This window comes from Sparus aurata, chromosome 11 (assembly GCF_900880675.1).
Source record: "Sparus aurata chromosome 11, fSpaAur1.1, whole genome shotgun sequence".
NCBI classification, from domain to species: domain Eukaryota; kingdom Metazoa; phylum Chordata; class Actinopteri; order Spariformes; family Sparidae; genus Sparus; species Sparus aurata.
The window spans coordinates 14278856-14300701 of NC_044197.1; the positions used below are offsets into that span (position 1 = coordinate 14278856).

Sequence of the window (21846 nt, forward strand, 5' to 3'; positions counted from 1 at the left end):
TCTGTTTTCTGGCTGCTGAAGACATCAGGTTCAGACAGCAGCCGGACTGATGAAAAGAGAGCGAAGGCCAAATCTGGGCCAAGCTGGGTCACCGCACTCCAAGACCTCACCGAGGAGAGGAACAACTGGAAAGTCAGACATCAGGGGAATGCTACACAATGTGAGCAAACTCTGTCCCAAAGTGTTCATGTCTGACCTGAAACTAATCTTCGATGTACTTCTCAGGGTTCAATTTGTTATCTAATGTCTGGTTGCACAAGAAACAAAACACATGACTTAGCGACCTCATGAATCCATTGATCAATCCTAGGTAACATCACAATCAGCCTCCAGAACTTCACTCACTACCCGGTAATTGATGTAAAATAATACGTGTTTACTTGCAATTCATCCTCAGGTAAGATTAAGTTGGCAAATAATTCAAATAATTTTGGAAAAGTGGACTGAACATTGCGCTCCGTCAACGCCACATTTGCAACCCCCTTCTCTCTGCTGCCAGGACAGACAGACGCTGGCATCGTCCGAATCAGCCGAAATCACACAGTTATGAAACTTCTTCTCCCTCCTGACTTGGGACATCACTTGAGAGTTGAGAAAGTCGGCTCACACCAGACTGCTGTTGACTGCTGCATGCACAGTCTTTCTTTTGAACCGACTGAACACTGCAGCGCGACCAGCTGCCATCATGAACCAAACATAGGACTCATTCATGCCTCTGCTCTGCTGCATTCCTCTCATAACACAGACATAACCATCAACACACATGTGTAAAAAAAGCACTTGTGTAATGAACATGCATGAAACTGGGACGGAAAAAAAAAAAACTGGAGAGACCCAACTGAGCACAGAGACTTCCTGGAGTGTGTGTGCGACTGTTGTGTGTGTGCATCTCAGCCTTCACACATCCCTATATATGTACACATATGTGTGCACTTATGTGTGCACATATGTGTACATATCACAGTCCAGACTCTGTGAGAATTTGCATGCCTCCATGACAAATGTGCGGAGGCGTTCATGTACTGGACACAGTGTGTAAAGGAGAGTTAAGAAAGAACACGAGGCAACAGATGTGCGGCCTCCAGTTCACATGTTCCTCTCTGTGTGTGCAATGTATGTACAGTACATTCACATCTGTACATGAACTTAGGTTTCATATACATATAAGGGGGAAGGCTGATGTTTCTGGCTTTCTTCCAATCTCATGAGCTAACCCTGCCATACAGCCAGCTCTCATATATTATTGGCCCTCACTGAGATCACTTTTCTGGGTTTACTAGAGGTTAAAATTCTCTGCACAAGCAAAACACATATAAAACACAAAGGCGTAACGTCAGTTGATATTCCTAAAAGAGGATCCGTGATAGACACATTCCTCTTGTCAAAACATAGCGCCTACATTACCCACGTGCCTTACCTTTTCACTGCACAGAAAAGCCCTCAGTGCTGCCATGGGGTTTGGAATCTGTGCATGTGCTTGGGTTTCATGTATATCTAAATATATGTTTATATATGTCGAAGATGGTATGCGGTAAAGGGTCATGAACGAAGACCAAATGGCTCACAAAGGTGATTTTATCTACTTTTTCACTTGCAAAACCAAAACTCGTGCAGGTCAAATAAAATAATGAATAATGTTTTGTTTCGACCCAATCACCAAAATAAATGTCAGTCGAATACGTTTCTCGAAATCACTGGTAAGTAGGTTCAGACAGAAAAAAATCTTGGTTTGGGATGGCTAAAAATAGTTGTTTGGCTTAAAACACGTGGTTTTGTGTCCACAATCAAAGATGGATACGGAAACGTTAGCTGCTAACATCATATCCTGGTGACTCGGCTGGTAAGTCTGGACATTTCTGCACATGTTGCATTCTACGTACATCAGATAATCTATAAGCATTATCTAAATTCTACCTTTCTGACACAGCTTGTTTATCCCTGGAGGACCTTTGCAAATGTTTTCTTCTTGTGAAACTCCTGTTTTTCTTGTCTCGCTGGTTGACTTACTGGAAAGTGACGGCTGAAAGGCTCATAAAAGAGTCTCACACAGTTTACAGTGAACAGTGGATACAAACAAGAGACACGCTCAGTGTATGTGAGATATAAACACCCAAACGTCCTGTGCAAACACACGCGCAACTCAGTGAGATTCCTCATTAAACTGCCGGCACAAGTACAGAACACAACCTCCCCATGTCACCATTGAATAGAGGGAATAAAATACTGCTTTCCTCACTCACTCACACACGTCTCCTCCTTCTCTCTTCTTTCTGCGCTATTTTATGACCTGACTGTGTCTTTAGAAGGAGACTCATAAAAGAATGAACTCCCGCTGAGGAGCCTTTCTTTCTCTTGCTCCTGCCCAGCTATTCTGTTTCCTCCTCTAATGGATTCTGAATGGACAATTAAAGCGAAAATACACTCTGATGTCGGCTAATTAGAGCTTACTCTTTAACTTTCATACCACTAAGTGAAACGTGAAACCATTGCTTGTCATAGGCGAAGCCGTGATTCACAAGTTTTTTTGTTCTTTGACATTATTTATTCTCTCAACTGGCATTCAAGGTCTCAGCAGAAATTCCCGAATGTCTTTCATGTCCTGATGTGTCTGGCCGCTGATGGCCATGAAACAGAGTTGAAACACTCAGATAAAAGAGAACACAGTGTGAGGAGTGTCAGTGCAGCCACAAAAAACAATGAAAGGACGGCCTTGTGAGGACCACAATATACAAAATAGAAGTTAAGGGACTGAGAAGAGGATCGAAGTGTCAACCTGGATCAAAATCAAGCCATATTAGCATTAAAGGAGACATATAATGCCTGTTTTCATTTTCATAATTAATTTTCAGTTACTGCTAGAATATGTTTACCTGCTTTAATGCTCAAAAAACAAAAACCAGTGCTGAAGCTGTGTATCCCTCTCCTGTCTGAAACCCTCTGTTGTAGCTCCTGTCTCTTTAAGGACTCCTGTGTCTCCTCTGATTGGTCAGCTCACACATGCCTGACCCAGCACCGCTAACAACAGCAGAGCAGCTGTGCCAAATCAGTTCTTACATGCCAAACTAGCAGCAACGCATTAGTTATTCAAACGTGTGACATGGTGACCTGGTGTGAGAATTAAAAGCTTTGACCTTTTTAACTCTCAAGACATTTTTCATGCACAAGAACTGACATGGCACACTGAAAGAAAGGAAGAACAAAAAAAACGAAAAAGCCTAACAGGTCTCACTTAGAAGTCACCATAAAACATGAAAGTCAGCAGTTACACCTCCTCTCACACACTGTACACACACTCTGGAGCACAGTGAGGCCCCGCGAGCTATCCCGACAAGAATATTTATGCTGCGACGTCCTGTGAAACCCAATCCATGTTATCCTTTTCCCGGGAATCAGCCTCCTCAGTGAGTCATCAGAATGAGCGTTTATGTTGAGGATTTCAACCGGGAGAGTGCGTTTGCACGGCTGCTCAAACACGTGTTTAGAGGTTTACGTCTCACTTTAGGAGATTTCGTTTGAGCTCGACTGACTGTATGCTTTTATCATTGTCGGACTGAAGTCACACCTGTGACTACACCTGCGTAGACGACACATGTAAATACTGGAAAGAAAAAGAGACAAATAAGGAAACAGACTCAGTGTATTTGTGACTAATTCAAATATTTGCAATCGGCGGATACGTGAGGCTGTTCTTGCGTGAAGCTCGACACTGATCTGCTCTACTTCTGTAGGCTGCAGCCGGACATCATCTCACAGCGGCGCAAACAGAGTAATGTGAAACAAATGTGCAGCCCTTTCGGGTTCGCTGGAGAGAAAAAGCAGCAACAGGAAAGTGAACAAATTCCTCCTCAGCAGGAAATCACTGTTCTCTCTGCAGTGATCTTTTTAATTTCCTCAGCAGGTCTCGGGGTCAAAACAAACCCTAATTTGAGATCAAATGGACTGAATGGCATTGAACCAGATCTGTATACAGGCCACAACGCCAACGGGCTGTCCGTCCGTCTGTCTGAGTAACCTCCTCACAAACTCCTCCTCCATGCTGCTAAACATCATTTTGATGAGTGTGCCAGGGTGTGTCTCATCTCATACAGGATGTGACATGTTTGCCCGGTGGTTTATTACTGCGAGTCTCCCATGGGGTCAAGTGCAGTGAATGCAGAGATCAGGACGAAGATCACAGGCCAGAGGATAGGCGTCGCTCTTCTCTATAATCACTGGGTTGGACCTGTTGGTCTGGCCATAAGCGGCACCTTCGCAACAATCATACATGCAATCACACCTAAACATATATATATATATATATATATATATATATACTTGAACATGTGAGATGAAAGAGACAGCAGACTATATTTAGAAAAGGCAAGTAATCAGCAGCAGATGATTACTGAGGATGGAAAACGCAGAAAATGTTGTTTGGTGAGGGAGAGTGAATCTGTTTCTTCCAATTTTACATCTTCAAACAAACAAGCATTTAGCCTAGTGGGCCCTATTTAACACCTCAAGACACATACACAACATTGTTTAATCACCTTGAGGTTTCTAACTTTCCCTAGTTTAATGAGAATTGCATATAAACGAGTTTGCCTCGCATCACTTTTCGGGGTCTCAGAGACCCCAGCTGTAAAACAAAGTTTAAAATAATGGACTTGTGACGTGTTGAGCAGTAAAGCATGGAAACATATTCTAGCAGTGACCCAAAGTAAAATTTTGAACCAGAAAATGAGCATAATATGTCTCCTTTAAGTGTCTGTTTGTGTCAGTTGAAGCTCTTCCATCCGTGTGCATATTGAACTAATGGAGAGGAGACCACAAAGAAAAGCTACACGGCCTTCCTCCTCCACACGTGATATCTTAATCCAAATCTTATATACTTGAGATTCTCTGTAGGTTTTTGTGTAATAATATTTGTGTACATTAAACAAGCCAGTGGGGTGGCATCTCACAGAGCACTGATTCTCTGAAAAATTAATGTATATCACATTTAAAAACATGGAAATTGCATCCTTTAATATCAAGCGCTATGTGGTGTTCAGGTTCTGACCTGAGGTAGCACACTGAACAACAATATTGTGTTGGAGAGATATCTAGGCTATAGGTCAGTCTGGTTTTAAAGCCTCAGCTTGGAGAGGCGTGAAACATTTTCCTGCAGGTGTTTTGGACTGAGAATCATCATAAAACTCAGACACGTTTCCCTCATGCCTGTTCTCATCCCACATGTGTCTTTGATTTCTCTGCCGTCTCTGAGCCTCCCTGGTGACCCCAAGTGCCGCAAAAATGGCTCTCACTGCCAACATGAAGTATGCACAGAGTGTCCCAACATCTTGTTTTCATTTCACGAGACATGATAGGAGACCGGAGTGTGCTTTTTTTTTTAAATGTTCTTTTTATTTTAAACTTCTCAAGCTTCCTATTTGCGTGCAATAGGGGGACATGGGGGGAATACATTGTGGTATCATTTGTTATCCAGCTGTGCTTTGTCTTTTTTTTTTTTTTTCTCTTTTTTTTCAGTCGCCCCTCTCCCACCAATAGCAGAGGGGGCTGTTTAGCACACCCACACTGAAATAGATCCGTCTGAGATGATCACGTTCTGACTCTGGCTGTGGAAAGCATCAGCAGGTCAGAGCTGCTGACAGGGGCTTTTCAGGCCACACCAAGCCGTCCATACAATTAAATAATCCATCATGAGATTTAAATATGATATAAAAAAATCTATGATCATTTAAATTATATATTTATAGCATATAAATACCCTTTTATCCATTTTCTCTTTTATCGTTTTATTGTTTTTGTTTCATATTTGAGAGACTCCCTGGACAGCAGTAATAACACTGAGTGGATAATTCTGGTAAAACAAGGCACATTTTACATTGAATTACAAGTAACAGAGCAATAAATTCACTGGATTTGATAATATATGTTATCAGAGGAGGAATGTACCTTAGAAGTTAGAACTTAGTTATGAACTGTACTTAACTACAACTTCGAGGAACTTTACTCGAGCACTTCAGTTTAATCTCACTTCGTCACAGTTCTGAGTGTAATATTTGACATTACATTGCATTTATTTGCCAGATAAAGCTACTCATTACTCTACAAATCAAGGCTTTACATCACAAATAACAACAGAACAGTGTATGAAATAATAACAACAGTAAAACTCTTCTTACACATCAGCAGCACAAACACATCTTAATATATCACTGACAGGGTTAGGACCATGTTGTCTGCTTTGAGTACTTTCGACTTCGATACCTTTCGTGCAGAAAACACTTGTGTCATTTTCATTCATTTATTTGCCAAATAAAGTTTCTCATTTCTGTACAAATGAAGGGTTTACTTAAAAAACATGATAAGCTATTCAAACATGGTCTTTTTTCATAGATAAAACTACAGAACAGTTCATATACAATGCTGAAATGCTTCTCAATTATCAGTAACTAATGCACAACATATATTAGCAAATCATTAATAAGCATCCCTTTACTTTTGATACTTTAAGTACAATTTGCTGATAATACTTTTACTTGATAGCATTTTCAATGCAGGATGTTTACTTGAGTGATAAAAACAGATTAGTGTTAATTCTCGATTGTTTTGAAGTTACGTTCATGAACCACGTCTGTATTTGTGTTCTGTATTGTCATCTGTTTTATTCTTTGTTATTGTTCCTGAGCAGCCTTTGGGTACGGCAGGGTGCTACATGAATAAACTTGTCTTGCCTTCTTTTGTCTTTCCCCAGACACCTAAATATGAGTCATAAAAATGTGTCCTAAATCCTGAGCTGACTTTCCTGTCATGTCTTAATAATCTGACAACCTAATTGCTGCCTCTGTTGATACAGCCCGGTCTTCACGCAGGGTCCTGTGCCTCTCCAGTGGCTCAGCTCCGTCTGGGAGGAAAAAATTGTGAATGATTCAGCGCAAGGGCCCGAGTATAAGCCCCGCCCCTCGAACCTCCAGCCAATCATGTTTGAATATTCAAATGAGCCACCCATAAAGATAACTTGGAGCGGCATCTGTGACAGACCATAAGAAACTTTACTCCCAAACCGCAGGTCCACACCACCTTCTGACTTAAAACACACGCTTGGATACACACCCGACATCCACAGAGCCTTTTTTTTTCTTTCTTCCCATTTGTTTGATTCAGGATACTTTGAGAAACAAAAACTCCTCAATAATATGGGAAAGGAAAATATCAGTTTTTTGACAGTTTGGATAATTTTGGGAAAAATCTTTGCAACTTTTTCTTCTGACCCTGAACCCAACACCACCACCACCAGCAGCAGCAGCAGTAGCAGCACTGTGTTCGGTAAGAGGGACCTATCAGTGATTACTGTCTTATCATGACGTTTTGTTTTTATAGCTCTAATGAGGAAAAACACATTCTGGAAGTAGGCTCATTAACTCGTGCTGACCGGGAGTAACCCCCTGCGAAAAACGCTTTCACATTTCCAGGTCTGCAGGTCTGCATCACATTTCATAGGCGGACCATTCATGTCCATGTGTGCATGAAGGGGGAATCTGCAGGCCTTTTGTCTGGAGAAAGAGAGAAAAGGAGCATTTTAAAGTCGATTAAAAACCACGTTTATTTAGAGGCACACTAGAAACACACACTAGTATTTATTGTTTGATTGAAACTACACTACAGCTGCTTTTTTAAATGACATTTCTCCGCTTAAAACCTGCATTTTTAGGTTTGCTGGGCTCACTTTGGAAGAATGAGTTTGGAGGGAAAGTTTGTTTATCCATTTTTTTTAAATTCGTGAAACTGAAGTGAACCTATTCAGGAATTTCTTAATTAACAAGATATTGTGGTTTAATTCGACTTATGCTGGTAGAAAGGCGGTGGAGACAAAAGGGGGCGACACTGCCCTGCTCTATACCCCTACTGGTGGCGTCTGTGTGCCTAGAGCAGTGGCCATCTAATATAACTGATAAAAGAGCAGCAGGATTAACAAAAATTTGCATAAAAAATATTTTTTTTGTTGGCTTCGGTGTGTTTATTTTGGCTTTTGCAAGAAAATGTTTTGAAAAGAATTGCTGCCTGTTTCTCATTTGGGCGCAAAAACATTATAAAGTAATAATAATGTTTGTGCATGCAGCTCATCTAATTAACTACTGTATACTGTTTGTGTGTGTTTGTTACAGTAAACACCACCATCACTGCTACTGCTCTGCCCACCACTGCTGAATGGATCACAGACTACACTGACATTGTGTCCAAGTTCTCCTTGCGCACAGCCGACATCCCAGATGATGACATGTGCTACATTGTCCCCGGCAAGCCGGACACCATCAAGGAGTGTGAATTCAACAATGAAACGCAGAGTTTCATCGTGATACATGGCTGGACGGTGAGTCAGAGGCACCACTATAGAGACTCACTTTAAAACCACAGAAGTCTTTACTGGTCTATATTTTGTGTTTAAGTGTCTAAGTCCTCTTCAAATGCCCCGCTGGTTCTGAGATACTAACCCTTGTGAAATTGAACCACGAATGATGCTATAAAGTGTGATCTTGTATCATAATGTGATGAAAATAACAATAAACACATTTCAAAGCAAACAGGGCTGAGAGCAGCAATTCAGCTCTGCACACAGCTCATCTCCTTCATAATGTGATTTAGAGCCAGTCATGCAACAAGATTTAGAGCTTGGATTCTCTCCAAGGCACAGAACGAGGGCTACGGCCAGGATAAATCACGCCATGCTGCAGCTGACCTCGGAAATATGTTGGGGAAAACCCCTAAAAACAAGAACTGAAGTGTGAAGTGTGTGTGTGTGTGTGTGTGTGTTACTGTAGGTAACAGGGATGTTCGAGAGTTGGGTCCCCAAGCTGGTGTCGGCCCTCTACGAACGAGAGCCGAGCGCCAACGTGATCGTGGTGGACTGGCTGACCCGCGCCAACCAGCACTACCCCACATCTGCAGCCTACACCAAACTAGTGGGCCGGGACGTTGCCAAGTTTGTGACCTGGATCCAAGTGAGTGCTTTCATCGAACAGTATCCAACCAGCTGGGTCTTATTTTTCCACATCCTCTTTGATAATAAGTGGCCTACTGCATTTAGACGGCCAAATTATCACCACGGTCTACTTTAACCTGCAGAGAAGACAGAGAGCAGCTGGCGAATGTGTCGCACATGTGTAGCGAATGATGTAATACATTTGTGCCCAGTGTTGCTCCTGCGGATATGTTGTCCTACCGGTTATGATTTTAAACGCCCTATAAACTCGTTTTATGATGTTTGTGGCTCTCAACAGCCGCTCGTTACAAGGCTCGAGTTTAGTGGATCGCTGCCTTTGTTTGGGCAACTTCAAGGTTAAAAAAAAGGATGTTGGCATAATTGACAATTTCATTTGTTTGTCCTTTGTTTACCTGACTTGCATGTTTAAGGCTTGCAAAACTCTGGCAAAGCATAAAATTACACAAATTAATCCTCCTCCTAGATTATGTCCCAGACTGTGTTGAGACTGGAGCTAGAGCGGTGCAGTGCGTTGCCAGGTGCAGCCTGCTGCTATTAGCTCTAATCCCAAATGCAAAGTCTGCAGGATTCACTTTAAACTGTTTTAAGGCATGTCAACATGTCCGTCTGGCACATCTCATCAATCACCTCCCTTTCAGAAAGAGCTGCAGTTGCCCTGGGACAGGATTCATCTGCTGGGTTACAGTTTGGGGGCGCATGTGGCCGGGATTGCCGGAGACCTCACAGAGCGTAAAATCAGCAGGATCACAGGTGAGAACATGGAGCGTCATCTGCTCACAGTATATGCTGATACAACAGTGCGAGCATAAATGTATTTCATTGGAAAGTGGGTCGCTGTCAATCCTATTTAGCATTTCAAGCATTCAAAGTGACAATAAACCTGCACCTTTAAGCATATTGATAATAATACATGATTAAAAGGTGCAGCGTGTAGGAATTTTAGTTAAAGCTATTCAAAAATTAGAAATAGTTGTTATGATAATGTTTTAAGGACATTCTTTGCCCAACAAGTACCTGTGACGGGACCACTAGCTGCACAATTAACTAAGCTAACTAGCTAAGGTCAGCTACAGTTCTCAGTTGTTTAGAGAATAAGTTAAAGAGGTTCAATTCTTACATATTGCACCTTTAAGCATGACTTTATGAACAAAAATCAAATAACAGTGCGATGTAAGTGCAATTTCTTTAAGTCATGATTAGTCTGTCTTGATTCTCTTTACAAATCTACAAAACCTAATAACAAGCATGTATAATGTGTTTTAGCCACAAGCATTTGGGCTTACTTGGCTCATATGATTCGGTCTCTGGGCCGACAAATTCATGCATGCAAACATACCATACTGTAACGTAACATATGGGCACTATTCTCTCCAGCCCTGCACATAAAAACAACATGGCACAGCAATGAAACATGATCTGCTGGCCCTTACATTCCTGGCCCGTATTGTATGCATGCACTCTTTGCCAGTGAGAGAAGGTCCAATCCGCTTGATTTGTCTCTATGAAGTTTATCCAGCTTTGAAATCTCTCTCTGACCTGCTTAGAATAATGGTATGTTTACTGTGATCCGAGGAAGGAGCCCATTAAGAACCCACAGTCACTGGTTTGTATTGTTCTGCAGAGCTGCACGTGGAGAAAAAGAGGCCACACGCTCACATGTTTCGACGTACAGTTTTATGGCCATAGAGATCCACAGAGTCAGTCTTTATCGACACACTCAATGCAAAGAATTTCTCTTTTCTCTCTCTTCACTCTTTCTTTCTCTCTTCTTTCATCTAGGTCTGGATCCTGCTGGTCCCACCTTCGAGCACGCAGACAACCAGAACACCCTGTCCAAAGACGACGCCCAGTTTGTGGACGTGCTGCACACCAACACCAGGGGCTCCCCGGACCGCAGCATTGGCATCCAGAGACCCGTGGGCGACATCGACATCTACCCCAACGGAGGCACTTTCCAGCCAGGCTGCGACATCCAGAACACACTGCTGGGGATCGCGTTGGAAGGCATCAAGGGCCTCCAAAGTACGTATTTACAGTTTTTAATCTGCATTTTCAACCACTCACATTGACAGTAAGGTAATATATCCAGTGTGGAGTTTATACTTCTGCCCTTATTATTAGACTCCAGTTGCCAGTAAGGGACTTTAGTTGCTCAGACCTGCTGTTAGCAATCTTCTCCACCTCCGCTGTGTGACATGCTGCACCATAAATACACGTCTGCCCACATTGTGTGAGACATTTTCAACAACAGTGTTGTAAATCCCACAGATAGGCTCGTGTAAGTTTGCATGGTGTCAACAGACACTTTGACTCTATAAAACTTTGCGGGCTACAGTTAAACACGCAGTGTCATGTTTTTGGTGGAGATGAAAGTCTTACTTGGTGTTTAGCCAACACGACATGTCTAGAGTCATAAAAGCAACACATGACATATTCTCTGTTAAAGAAACAACTTCTGTTCTCCATGGCAGATATGGACCAGCTCGTCAAATGTTCCCACGAGCGTTCCATCCACTTGTTCATCGACTCTCTGCTGAACATCGAGCAGCAAAGCCTGGCTTACCGCTGCAACTCAAAGGAGGCCTTCAACAAGGGCCTGTGCCTCAGCTGCCGGAAGAACCGCTGCAACAAGCTCGGCTACAACATCAACAAGGTCCGCAGGACCCGCAGTACTAAGATGTACCTCAAGACCCGCGAGATGATGCCTTACAAAGGTAAATGTCAGTGGAGGAGGCTTAGAGAAGAGAAGGCGTATGTTGCACTACTGTAGAAAAGTCTGACTGTTTTTATGTACTTTACTGAGGATTATGGAGAGTTGAGTTAATTAATGCACATACCCGAACTGGAGTAATCCTCAGTGTGTGAGCTGCTGTTGTGGCTGCTCTGAGCTGAGCATTAGTACGGTCAGTGTTGATACAAATACACTACACACACTTTTATGGGAAACGATTCATACATAATGAAGGAGACAAACAAGTTACAAGTACTCTGGAGGGGATATAAAGAGGTCATGGGTATTTTAGTAGCTCGCTAATGTAATGCAACACGGCGGTGCGTGATGGTCCGACAATGGAAACGCTTATTTAAAGCAACGCTGTGCAACTTTGTGTAGAGATTGTTGATTGTTGACTCTTCATCAATCCATCCGTCCATCACTGTAACCACATATCCGTCAAAGGAATGCGGGTTTGCTGGAGTTGATCCAGGCTAAGACTGGGCGAGTGGCGGGGTACGCCAGTCTCATGCCCAGATCGTCAAATTCCAGATAGTAACCCAAAGTGCTGTTATTTGACGATCTGGGAATTAAACTCAATCAACTACCTTTTTCCAGAATCACTTTCAAAGTTGAACATAGTGTTGCTTTAAAAAGATAATTTGTCAGCATTGTTTATGGTTACTGAACAAATAAATAATAATAAATGACGTTATACTGTAAATACACAAGGGTGTGTGCATGAAAGGAACTAGGACTAATCACAAAGCTCTCTTCAGTCACATGAAGACAGAGAGAGATCGAGCTTACATAAGGGATTTTCTGGTATTAAACTTACTTTAAGTAGTGGTACGAGAGACGTGGGAGAGTCTAAAGTGTGCGGCTTTCTGTTTCTTCTCTCCTAGTTTTCCACTATCAAGTAAAGGTGCATTTCTTCAGCAAGGACCCACTGAGCTTCACGGAGCAGCCGATGAAGATTTCTCTATACGGAACCCACGGAGAGAAGGAGGACATTCCCTTCGTCTTGTAAGTACAATAAACAGTAAAAATGTTCAACAACTCCCACGTGAAAACAGAAAAAACATACACATGGAAATGTTAGAAAAAGACAAAAACACGTGATCAGCAGCAGTGTACCGACCACCTTGACCCTGAGGACAGTCCAGCTGACAACTGCTCCTCTTTTCACCCCACAGGCCAGTCCTGAAAGGTAACACCACTATGTCCTTCCTCATCACCACCGACGTGGACATCGGCGACCTGATGATCGTGAAGCTGCGCTGGGAGAAGGACACGATCATTAGCTGGTCAGACTGGTGGGGCAGCAGCAAGTTCCACGTCCGCAAACTGCGCATCAAGTCTGGGGAGACCCAGTCCAAGTAAGTTGTCATTAATATGATTAGAAAGACATTTATATGTGGGTGAGGTGATTTTTAATTTTCCTGATTTCCCCTGTGTGATATTTTTAGGGTGATCTTCAGCGCAAAGGAAGGAGAGTTTGTCTACCTGGTCCGGGGAGGAGAAGATGGAGAGTTTGTCAAGTCAAAGGAAGACAACCTGAGCCGTAAAGAGAAATTGTAAGTCGAGAAGAAGCTCTGAGGTTCAGAAAACTCACTACATTTATTGATGTATTTTGGAATAGAACTGCAAATAATGATTCCATTTTCCAACATTGAGATTCTTTAGTCTAAAAACAGTTCAAAATCCAAAAACATAAATGACAAAGAAACAGCAAATATTCACATTTAAGGGTGTGAAACCAGCAAATGTTTGACATTTTACTGGAAAAAACCCCCCATTTAATTTACATTTGAATTATATAATTATAAGCTCTCCTCTTCTGTTGTATTCTCTTCTCTCCAAGGATGCACAAGCTGAAAACGCAGGGCACTCTTTTTGGTCAGAGCGATGCTTGAAGGTGCACGGTGTAACACCCCTCCCACCACGCCGCCCCCACCCATCATGCGCATCATCCATCCCTACATACATAGCCAAAGATCAACAGCACACTGCAACACAACAATGGGAAAGCCTTTGCAAAGCACCTGGACTTATACTGAATGCTGCTTTTTTTCTCATCTTTTTCTTCCTGACCCTTAAACTCCCAGTGCAACCAACACAACCTCAACCACTGTGCTGGAAATCATTCTGCTCACGAACTTTCTCCTGTCTCTGCCGCAAATTCTGCTGCTGAGAAATGTTACAGGTTTCGCTGTGATGATGTGCTCACTTTTTGACAAATGTACACTTTCAGTAGCTTTTGCTGCATATCTTTGTAATCACTTGTTTATGCTTTTGTAGCCTATATGTACTGTTTATACTGGTTTGGATTTGTTTTTTGAGCTGGTGTGTTTTCTTTGCCAATGTGAACTTGGATTATTGTAAATGTATAAATAATTCAGAGTGATAGGCACAATTAAGGCACATGTTCTTTTTTTGTTTTTTTAATGTTTTAAATGTGCTAAATGATCATTTTGTCCATAATGTTTATCTTTGCCTAACCACTAATTGCCAACAATCAACAGGGACCAAAGAAGTATTTACTATCTACTGAACAGAAAAACACCGCGGTCTTTGTAAATACCTTTTTTTAATCAGTATTATATATATATTTTTTGAATATGAGTCCTGTGTTGATATCTGATTTCTTGAAGCCTTGCTTGTCCTTTGATTGTGTTTTGGTTATTGTGTCACTGGTCACTTTAAAAGGCTCTCAATCCCCCGCAGCCATTTAGATTTTTTAGGTCACTGAGCGTGTGGCCCAGCAGGGATATGCATTTTTTAAATTAGATTTTCAAATTTGTCGAAGAATTTGAACTGAGGTTGCTATTTAGATTATCCAGTAATACGATTTTTAATTACTCCATGAATGGGTCAACAGCATCTCACCTGCAACAGTTTACCTCATTGACTAAGCTCCGTCTCAACGTGCCCTTATTTTGAAAGGTCAAAACTTGCAAAATTGCTGAAAACAAGACATGCAAGCGTTTTGTGATTTGTGACTGACTGGCCTACATGATAGCCATAATACATCTCAAGAATACGTCATATTGTATTTATTGAATGTACATTTATATATTTGTATATTAAGCTGTAATATATTTTGGCAGGCTTCCATTTTCGGCTGTATTTTTTTAAATGAAGATTTTGTGATTTCTTGCATGAGGCTTTGGGAAGATTGATCAAATTGGTCTCCATGCCAGCTGTTCAGTACATTTACTTGTATAAACTGAAATGCAGTGCACTGTATTTGAGCCCGGGATGGTTTAATAAAGAGATGAATCACAATATTCCTGACTGCTCTTGTTGATTTTAAAAAAACAATTAAACCATCACCAATCATAGACCTGGATGGATATAAGAAACACTACACGCCTATAAACATGGCCAAGAACTTCCACATATCTCTGTGTGAAATGTCAATACAGTCAGATATAAAACATCTGTCTGGTAACAGCACACTGATTATAAAACCAAGTGAAAAATATATTTAAAGCCATAGTATGTGGGAATTTATATATTTTTGTCTCCTCTACATTTTATGGTTGCAATCCACGTATACACAGATGTCTTTTACGGTTACTTCAGCAAGCTAGCATTCCATAGTAACTTGTCTAAACGCAAGAAGGCCAGCAGCCAAGGTGATTGGACGAACTATCTGTCTATCATAGGCTAACTTCAACCACTCGCATCGACAGTACAAGGCTCTTCTTCCAGTAGAATATGCTCTCCAGTTGTGAGTTAACAGAGCGCATAGCTTGAAGCCGGGCATGAGAAATCGCATACACAGCTGCCTGACAAGGTCAGCTAGCTCCCAGCTAACTGAGCTAACTAGCTAATGGCAGGAACAGTTAGCAGCAGTTAGCTTTATGCTTTTAATCACAGAGAGTTGAAGTAGAGCAGCTGGAAGACATCAGTGGAAAAAACAGAAAACATTTCCATAAAATATGATCGAGTTATGATGAGCGGGACCACTTAGGGAGTGGGACAAAGGTACAAGTCACAGTACCATCCCAATGATTTTGAAGCGATCATTTTACATTTACATTTGAGGGCGTTTAGCAGACGCTTTCGTCCAAAGTGACTTTCATACATTGATGGCGGTGGCTGCCATGCAAGGTGCCGACCATTTTGCTTTTCTGTCAGTAATAACAGCTGATCCCTGTGAGGGGACGAAGCCAACAAAGCTTGTGGGGACAGATCCTTGATTCAGGCTGACTAACAGGTAAATCTTCCACTTACTGGAAGGGAGGAATGAAAACACATAAACATGGGAAATGTAAACTGTTCAGTAGCAGCTTTAGTATCCAGAATCATGATGGTATGTTTATTGATGCACAATTCTCTGTACTTTAATCACTGTCTCTATGCAAACTGTGAACTGTTGACCCTTAGTCTCGACCTTATCACAGTATAAATACATGACATACTGTAGACGTATCCATTACAATGCTAATGGCAACATTAATGGCTTCTTGATATTTAATTTCCACCATTGTAATTTGTCACATGACTTACACTTTCTTCTTTTTCTTCTGAGAGAGAAGACAGGGCATATTTCCAGCTCCCGTAAAGAGATTTTTTATAAATTCCTGTTCTGAAATGGGATATGGAGCATTTCAAACAAACACAGCAAATATAAGACCATATATAACGAAAACCACACGGAGCAGCTTGACACTAATAACCGGACTTTAAGGTACCCTGTGGACTTTTTATTGTTAACAGTCACATTTTCATTAGCATGTCTCTCACCAGAACACAATGTACAGAACAGTATGTATGTATGTACAGTATGTATGTATGCATGGCTCTGAGAAACATGTTGAATGCATTTGGTTCCTTAATTTACATTTTCTAAGCTTGTTGGATAACTGCATCGTTCACATTCTGTACTCACAGAATGTGAAGTCTGTACTGGTTTTATGTCTTTTCTGCATTTTTATTTAAAATATGATAATTTGATTTCCTGCCTAACTGGTGTCATTGTTCGAGTGATGGTGATATCAGCTGTTTTCTAGTAAGAAATGTCTTGACGACTAATGGATGAGACCATCATTACATTGATTACATCCGGTGCATCCTTTTTAACCCTTTGGGGATTCAGTGTTGCTGGCAGGTTTGTGTTATACTCAGTAATACTTTGAGATTAAAATAGACTAGAATATTCCTTTATTGTCACTATACACATGTACAATGAAATTGTGAATGGCTTTCTCCTCAGGTCAGTATAAACAAAAACTGCAAAGTAAGAAAGGGAAAGTAAACCAAATAAAATATAAATTAAAAATATATGCATATACAGATAAAAAAAAAATGCTGTGTTGGACTTTCTGTGAGAGTCCAAAGGATGTGACTCTCAGTGCCTCTCTCCGCTCCACTACCACGCTAATTTAGAAATGGACTGGCTTCCAGCACAACACAGACGTTTTTACAGAGACGCCTCAGGCATTATACCATAATAAAGCGAAAGAAGACTGTGGTACGCGCACTAAACTTGACTGCTCATGTACAAACAAGGCTTTTCGGCCCAGTTTGTTAGTTGACCATGTCAAACACACATGACAGAATATTTAGATTCTATTTTGATCAATACAGCTTTTTACACAGGCTGCGTAACAGCTCTTGTTTCATTTGCACTTTGTTAAATGACAGTAGTTGTGTATTAGGCTCTGAGGCCAAATACTGATGACCTACACGCCCTGACGTAGCTAATCACAACCCGTTTGGACACTTATAGGGAAGGTGCTTATTGTTATACGACTTTGAACTGGTGGTAAAACATCCCACAGTGTCTGTTAAAGTAGACCGCTGATGACATTGAGTGGCTGAACTTCCTCTACCTCATGACTTACAAATGTGTTAACAGTTATTCTCGTCAAAGGTCGCTGTGGATCAGCCAACATCTGAAGCCACTTAATAGCCGGAGATTAAAGCTCGTTGTTATCACTAAGCCAGCTTTGCTAAAAATTTCAAAAACACATTACGTAACACAGAATAAGTGCACAGAATGAGGAAGAAGAAAAAAAAGTTGTATCTCTGATTCCAGAGTCTGTGGATTTGCTCCCCTGAAAGAGATTCCCACTCGGCTGAGAGGCCGAGCAGCAGCTGAGAAACTGATGAAGTTAATGAAGTGACAATTGTGGAAAGAGCAGATAAAGCTGCTCTAGTTGGTTGATCCACCCCTCAGCTGACAGCTGTTTCAAATCTTAGAATTAATCAGAAAGAAACCTACTTACTTGACCTTAAATAACTTTTCCAAAATTGGAGAACTAATGATGCGTAAGTGCAGATTTCCTCCTCAAAGTCGGCAATGACGAACATTTTGTGGAAAATCACAGCCATTACAGCTGAAAAAAAATACATGTATGAAGCTCAGCAGATATAATCATGATTACTGTACAGAGGCAGTAATGTTTTCAAATATAAATATATACTGAGACTGTAACACTGGAATATAGTTACATTTCTCTATCAACACCCAGTGACAGTACCATATTCCCTTGAGAACAGTTTTTGTGTGACAGGCGAGTGTTAAATAAAATCTTAGCAAATTGATCACAGTTTGTGAAACATTACAGTACAGATAGAAACATTTGTTGACAGCTATTTTTTCTCTCTCTCTGTGGTCACTGTGGAAACATTCCCTCATGACTCCATGTTGTCGGTGGATGGAGGAGTGTTGTTGAAGCCACAAAGATGACTTTTAAAACCTGTTTATTAGCCATCCCCTGACCTGTAGCCTGACTCTGGATGGATTCATAAAAGCTTTTTAGGTAATCAGTGACCAAAATGAGAAGAAAATTGAAAGACTGTAAAATTTTGTATCGTTTCTTTTCTTGTAAATGTTTTTCATGATTGATATTCAGCCTTTAAATAAGAAACAGCTGTAAATATATGAAAGAAAAACCCAATGTTCTGTTCGCAGGCTGATATTACACTGTAGAGAATTCTGTATTTGTGAATCTGGACATGTGCGACATGTGATCTTGTGCCATTCCTAGAAATAAGATGAAGAAACAACTCTTGGAATAACATTACATTGAAGACATTTTGTTGTCTCCAAATGTTGTGGAGAAATCCGCTCTCCCTCTCTGCTGGCACCAACAAATCTCTGCTGTGGAGGTCTGATTCACTCTGCTTTTCATCACCGCCTCTTCACCACCACTGAGTCTTTCCCCTTTGCAAAAACCAGGACATCAGGATCTGAACGGCTGCGGCAGTAGTTGGAAAACAAATGCAGTCACTGCTTTTTCGAGGAAAATGGTGTAATGCTCATAGAAGAGCCAGCTGCTCTGCAGAGGGAGCAAAGTCGTGTGTACATGTGTTTGTTTTAGGGGAAGAAAAGGAGCTTCTCTTACTCTGTGCAGCAGAGAAGCACTGAATTAAACACCTTATATTATGCAGTTTATGATTTTACGTAATCAAAATTGCATGTGTAATCATCATAACTGTATACTGTATAAGCTTATGTACGGAAGTAGATTAAATCTTTTTAGTGTTATACCTGAAAAGTCTGTATTTCTTATTTAACAAGGCTGAGAGTCTATAGTCATTCACACTCTATGAGGCTACACAGTAAGGCTTTGCACTTAGTTTTAATGTTGCATATTAGCATGCTAACATTTGCACACTCGCATGAATGCAAACAGGTTTTAATTTAAGGTAAAGAAACACTTCGTAAGGGCCAAAACTGGAACATTGTTGGGCCAACGGCCAGAAGCAAACACCTCTTGTGTTCTATTATAAAGAATGGTACTAGGATTCCAGGTAACCTTAATAGACTGACACAACTCTGCCAACTGTGCAGAGTTGTGTCAGTCTTTCATCTTATGATAAATCATGATTACAAATATAATCACTGGTGTGAAAACTGAGACCTTTCCTGTCCCTCTCGGTGGCTTATAGAAGCCTATGGATGATTTGTTGAAGGAGTTTGAAGCTGCTGGACTGGTGATTTCTCATTCACGTTCTAAAGTGCCTCGTCTCAGTGCCTCTCTGCACTCTGCTAACAGAGAGCAAAAGTAGTTCATGTTGAAATGGAGTCTGCTAATATAAACTAAGGAAGGTTTCCAGCACAACACAGAAGCCCAACAGAGCCCCTTTAAGGGCTAGACGACCCTGTTGGGCACGGGACAGCTGACCTGGTGATCCCACCGTGTTGGCAGTCACAGATGTAAACAAACCTTCAAAGACACAAGCTGAGTTTGATAACTTTTAGTTAAGTTCATCAATGAAAAAAAATAATAATTATATTCAAACTGAATAAATGCTTGATTTGAAAGCAGCTTCAGATGGTTATAGTATGTGCACAGAGTTTTGGTTGTTTGGTTCGTTGTTTACACCTGGACAACAGGTTGGTCCGCTAAAGAATCAAGTTCACTGCAAACTGATAATTGGTTTCAGTCTTAGTTATTTGTTGAGTGTTACCAGGCCTGTGAACTTTATTGTTCAATTGACTGTCACAGCAACAAGCTTGTAACTTTTCAACCATCGCCTCCTCGGCCTCCTGCCCAGATTTACTTGGCATCTCATGCCGGAGTTTTGGGCAACAAGTCACTCGCTGCGAAGCCAACTACTCTTGCCTGACTGTTAGGACATAATCCCCAGCTGGCATGTAACGCCATCTTTACCCAGTCAATGAGTGAAACGCTTAATGCAGTGGGTCAGTTTGGAAGTAATGGAGACTATAGAAGGTGCTATGATAGCAGTCTGTGAGTGCAGGCTCCATTGAAAGCTAAGAGTTATTGATGCTTAACATTGGTTGAGTGTGCCAAGATGATAGGAATCTGATAACTGGAACCTGATCTGAGTAGCTGTGTATGTGGTAAGAACTAACATTTACCAATAATAGATTAGTATCATTATATCTATTAAGATGTTCAGCTTTAAATAGTTGGCATGCCACCAGTATTTGTGTTCCTTTATCAGCGTAACACACCTGAATCTCCAACTGTTGGTGACCGAGTTGCATTGTGGGTAATGTAGGCAGCAGGTTTTTCACAAGAAAAGATGAAGGTGTGGAACAAAAGCAAGATGGTATTTCTAGCTCAGCTGTATCATGTTTGCGCTTTTGTTCTTCTTATTGACCATCATGAGTCCGACAAAGTTATAGGAGTAACTAGGTTGAATACTTTTTAATGACCTTTAATGCATTTGCACACAAAGAATGCTTGATGCACATCTCAGTTTCCTCTGTAATTTCTCTCTCCTCTCTGCTGTCTGATGCCATAACAACAGGTCAGTGGAAACAAATGTCCTTGTGAGAGAGGACCATGTAGGTTTGCCTGTGACGCATGCTGATAGTTTGTCTCTCCTGAAACACTACGACTGCCTTCTCCACAGCCTCCATCCTGACTGTAAATACTGACTGACAACAGTTCAACTGGACAGGATCTGAGATAGCTTTCCTCAGCCGAAATACACTGAACTTAAAGGTGCACCATGAAGTTTTCCAGTCAGAAGAGAAAGATCCTTTTAAACAAACTCACCTTAAAGGACAACACGCTTTCATACTGTGTGACTTTGTTTTTATGTGGCGGACCCTGCCGCCTTTTCAGCTTCAGACAGTGTTCTGGGGGACTTATTTTCCTCTGAGAAGAGCTTGTTTATTCAGTTATGGAAAAATACATATTTCTGAGCTTGTAATTACCTCATTTATATTGTAAATATTAAACGTGTCTGGCTTCTCCAAAATGACATATTGCCCCCCTTTAAAGGTAAAAAGAAATAAATAAAGGGAAAGGAAAAGTGAGACTCTGCTTTCAAAACTTGCTTTTTTACATTTCTGCTTTGTTTCTGCATTCATGTTTGCATTGTATGTTTTGGGGGAAAATGTGTTATACACACTCTTAAAATACAGTTAGGATTATTTTAGTGTTTCACTTGATTGTTTATTTTGTGACATATCTGAATTTATATTTTGTGTTTTGTTTTTGTGAATTTGACACATTTCATTTGACTTTTATTGCATATCCATGCACATGCATACATGCACCCAAAAATGTGTCCCTGAATAATTTGGAGTTGTGTGAGTTAAGTGTTATTGTTGTGTTTGCAGTTTTCTTTTTAAATATTATAATGTTTTTGACGATGACATGCAGACATGTTTGCAATGTGTGGTTATGGTTTTATGTACTAATCAAAC

General features: G+C 41.0%; 1 protein-coding gene across 1 annotated transcript; it reads left to right on the plus strand.

Moving 5' to 3' along the window:
• The first annotated feature begins 7022 nt into the window (after nt 1-7022).
• lpla (lipoprotein lipase a) lies at nt 7023-14989 on the plus strand. Its single transcript, XM_030434118.1, has 10 exons — nt 7023-7311; nt 8151-8356; nt 8805-8984; nt 9625-9736; nt 10766-11008; nt 11458-11700; nt 12605-12725; nt 12896-13078; nt 13169-13276; nt 13564-14989. The coding sequence occupies exons 1-10, from the start codon at nt 7182-7184 to the stop codon at nt 13613-13615; spliced, it is 1578 nt and encodes a 525-aa protein (XP_030289978.1). The 5' UTR covers nt 7023-7181; the 3' UTR covers nt 13616-14989.
• The last annotated feature ends 6857 nt before the right edge of the window (nt 14990-21846 follow it).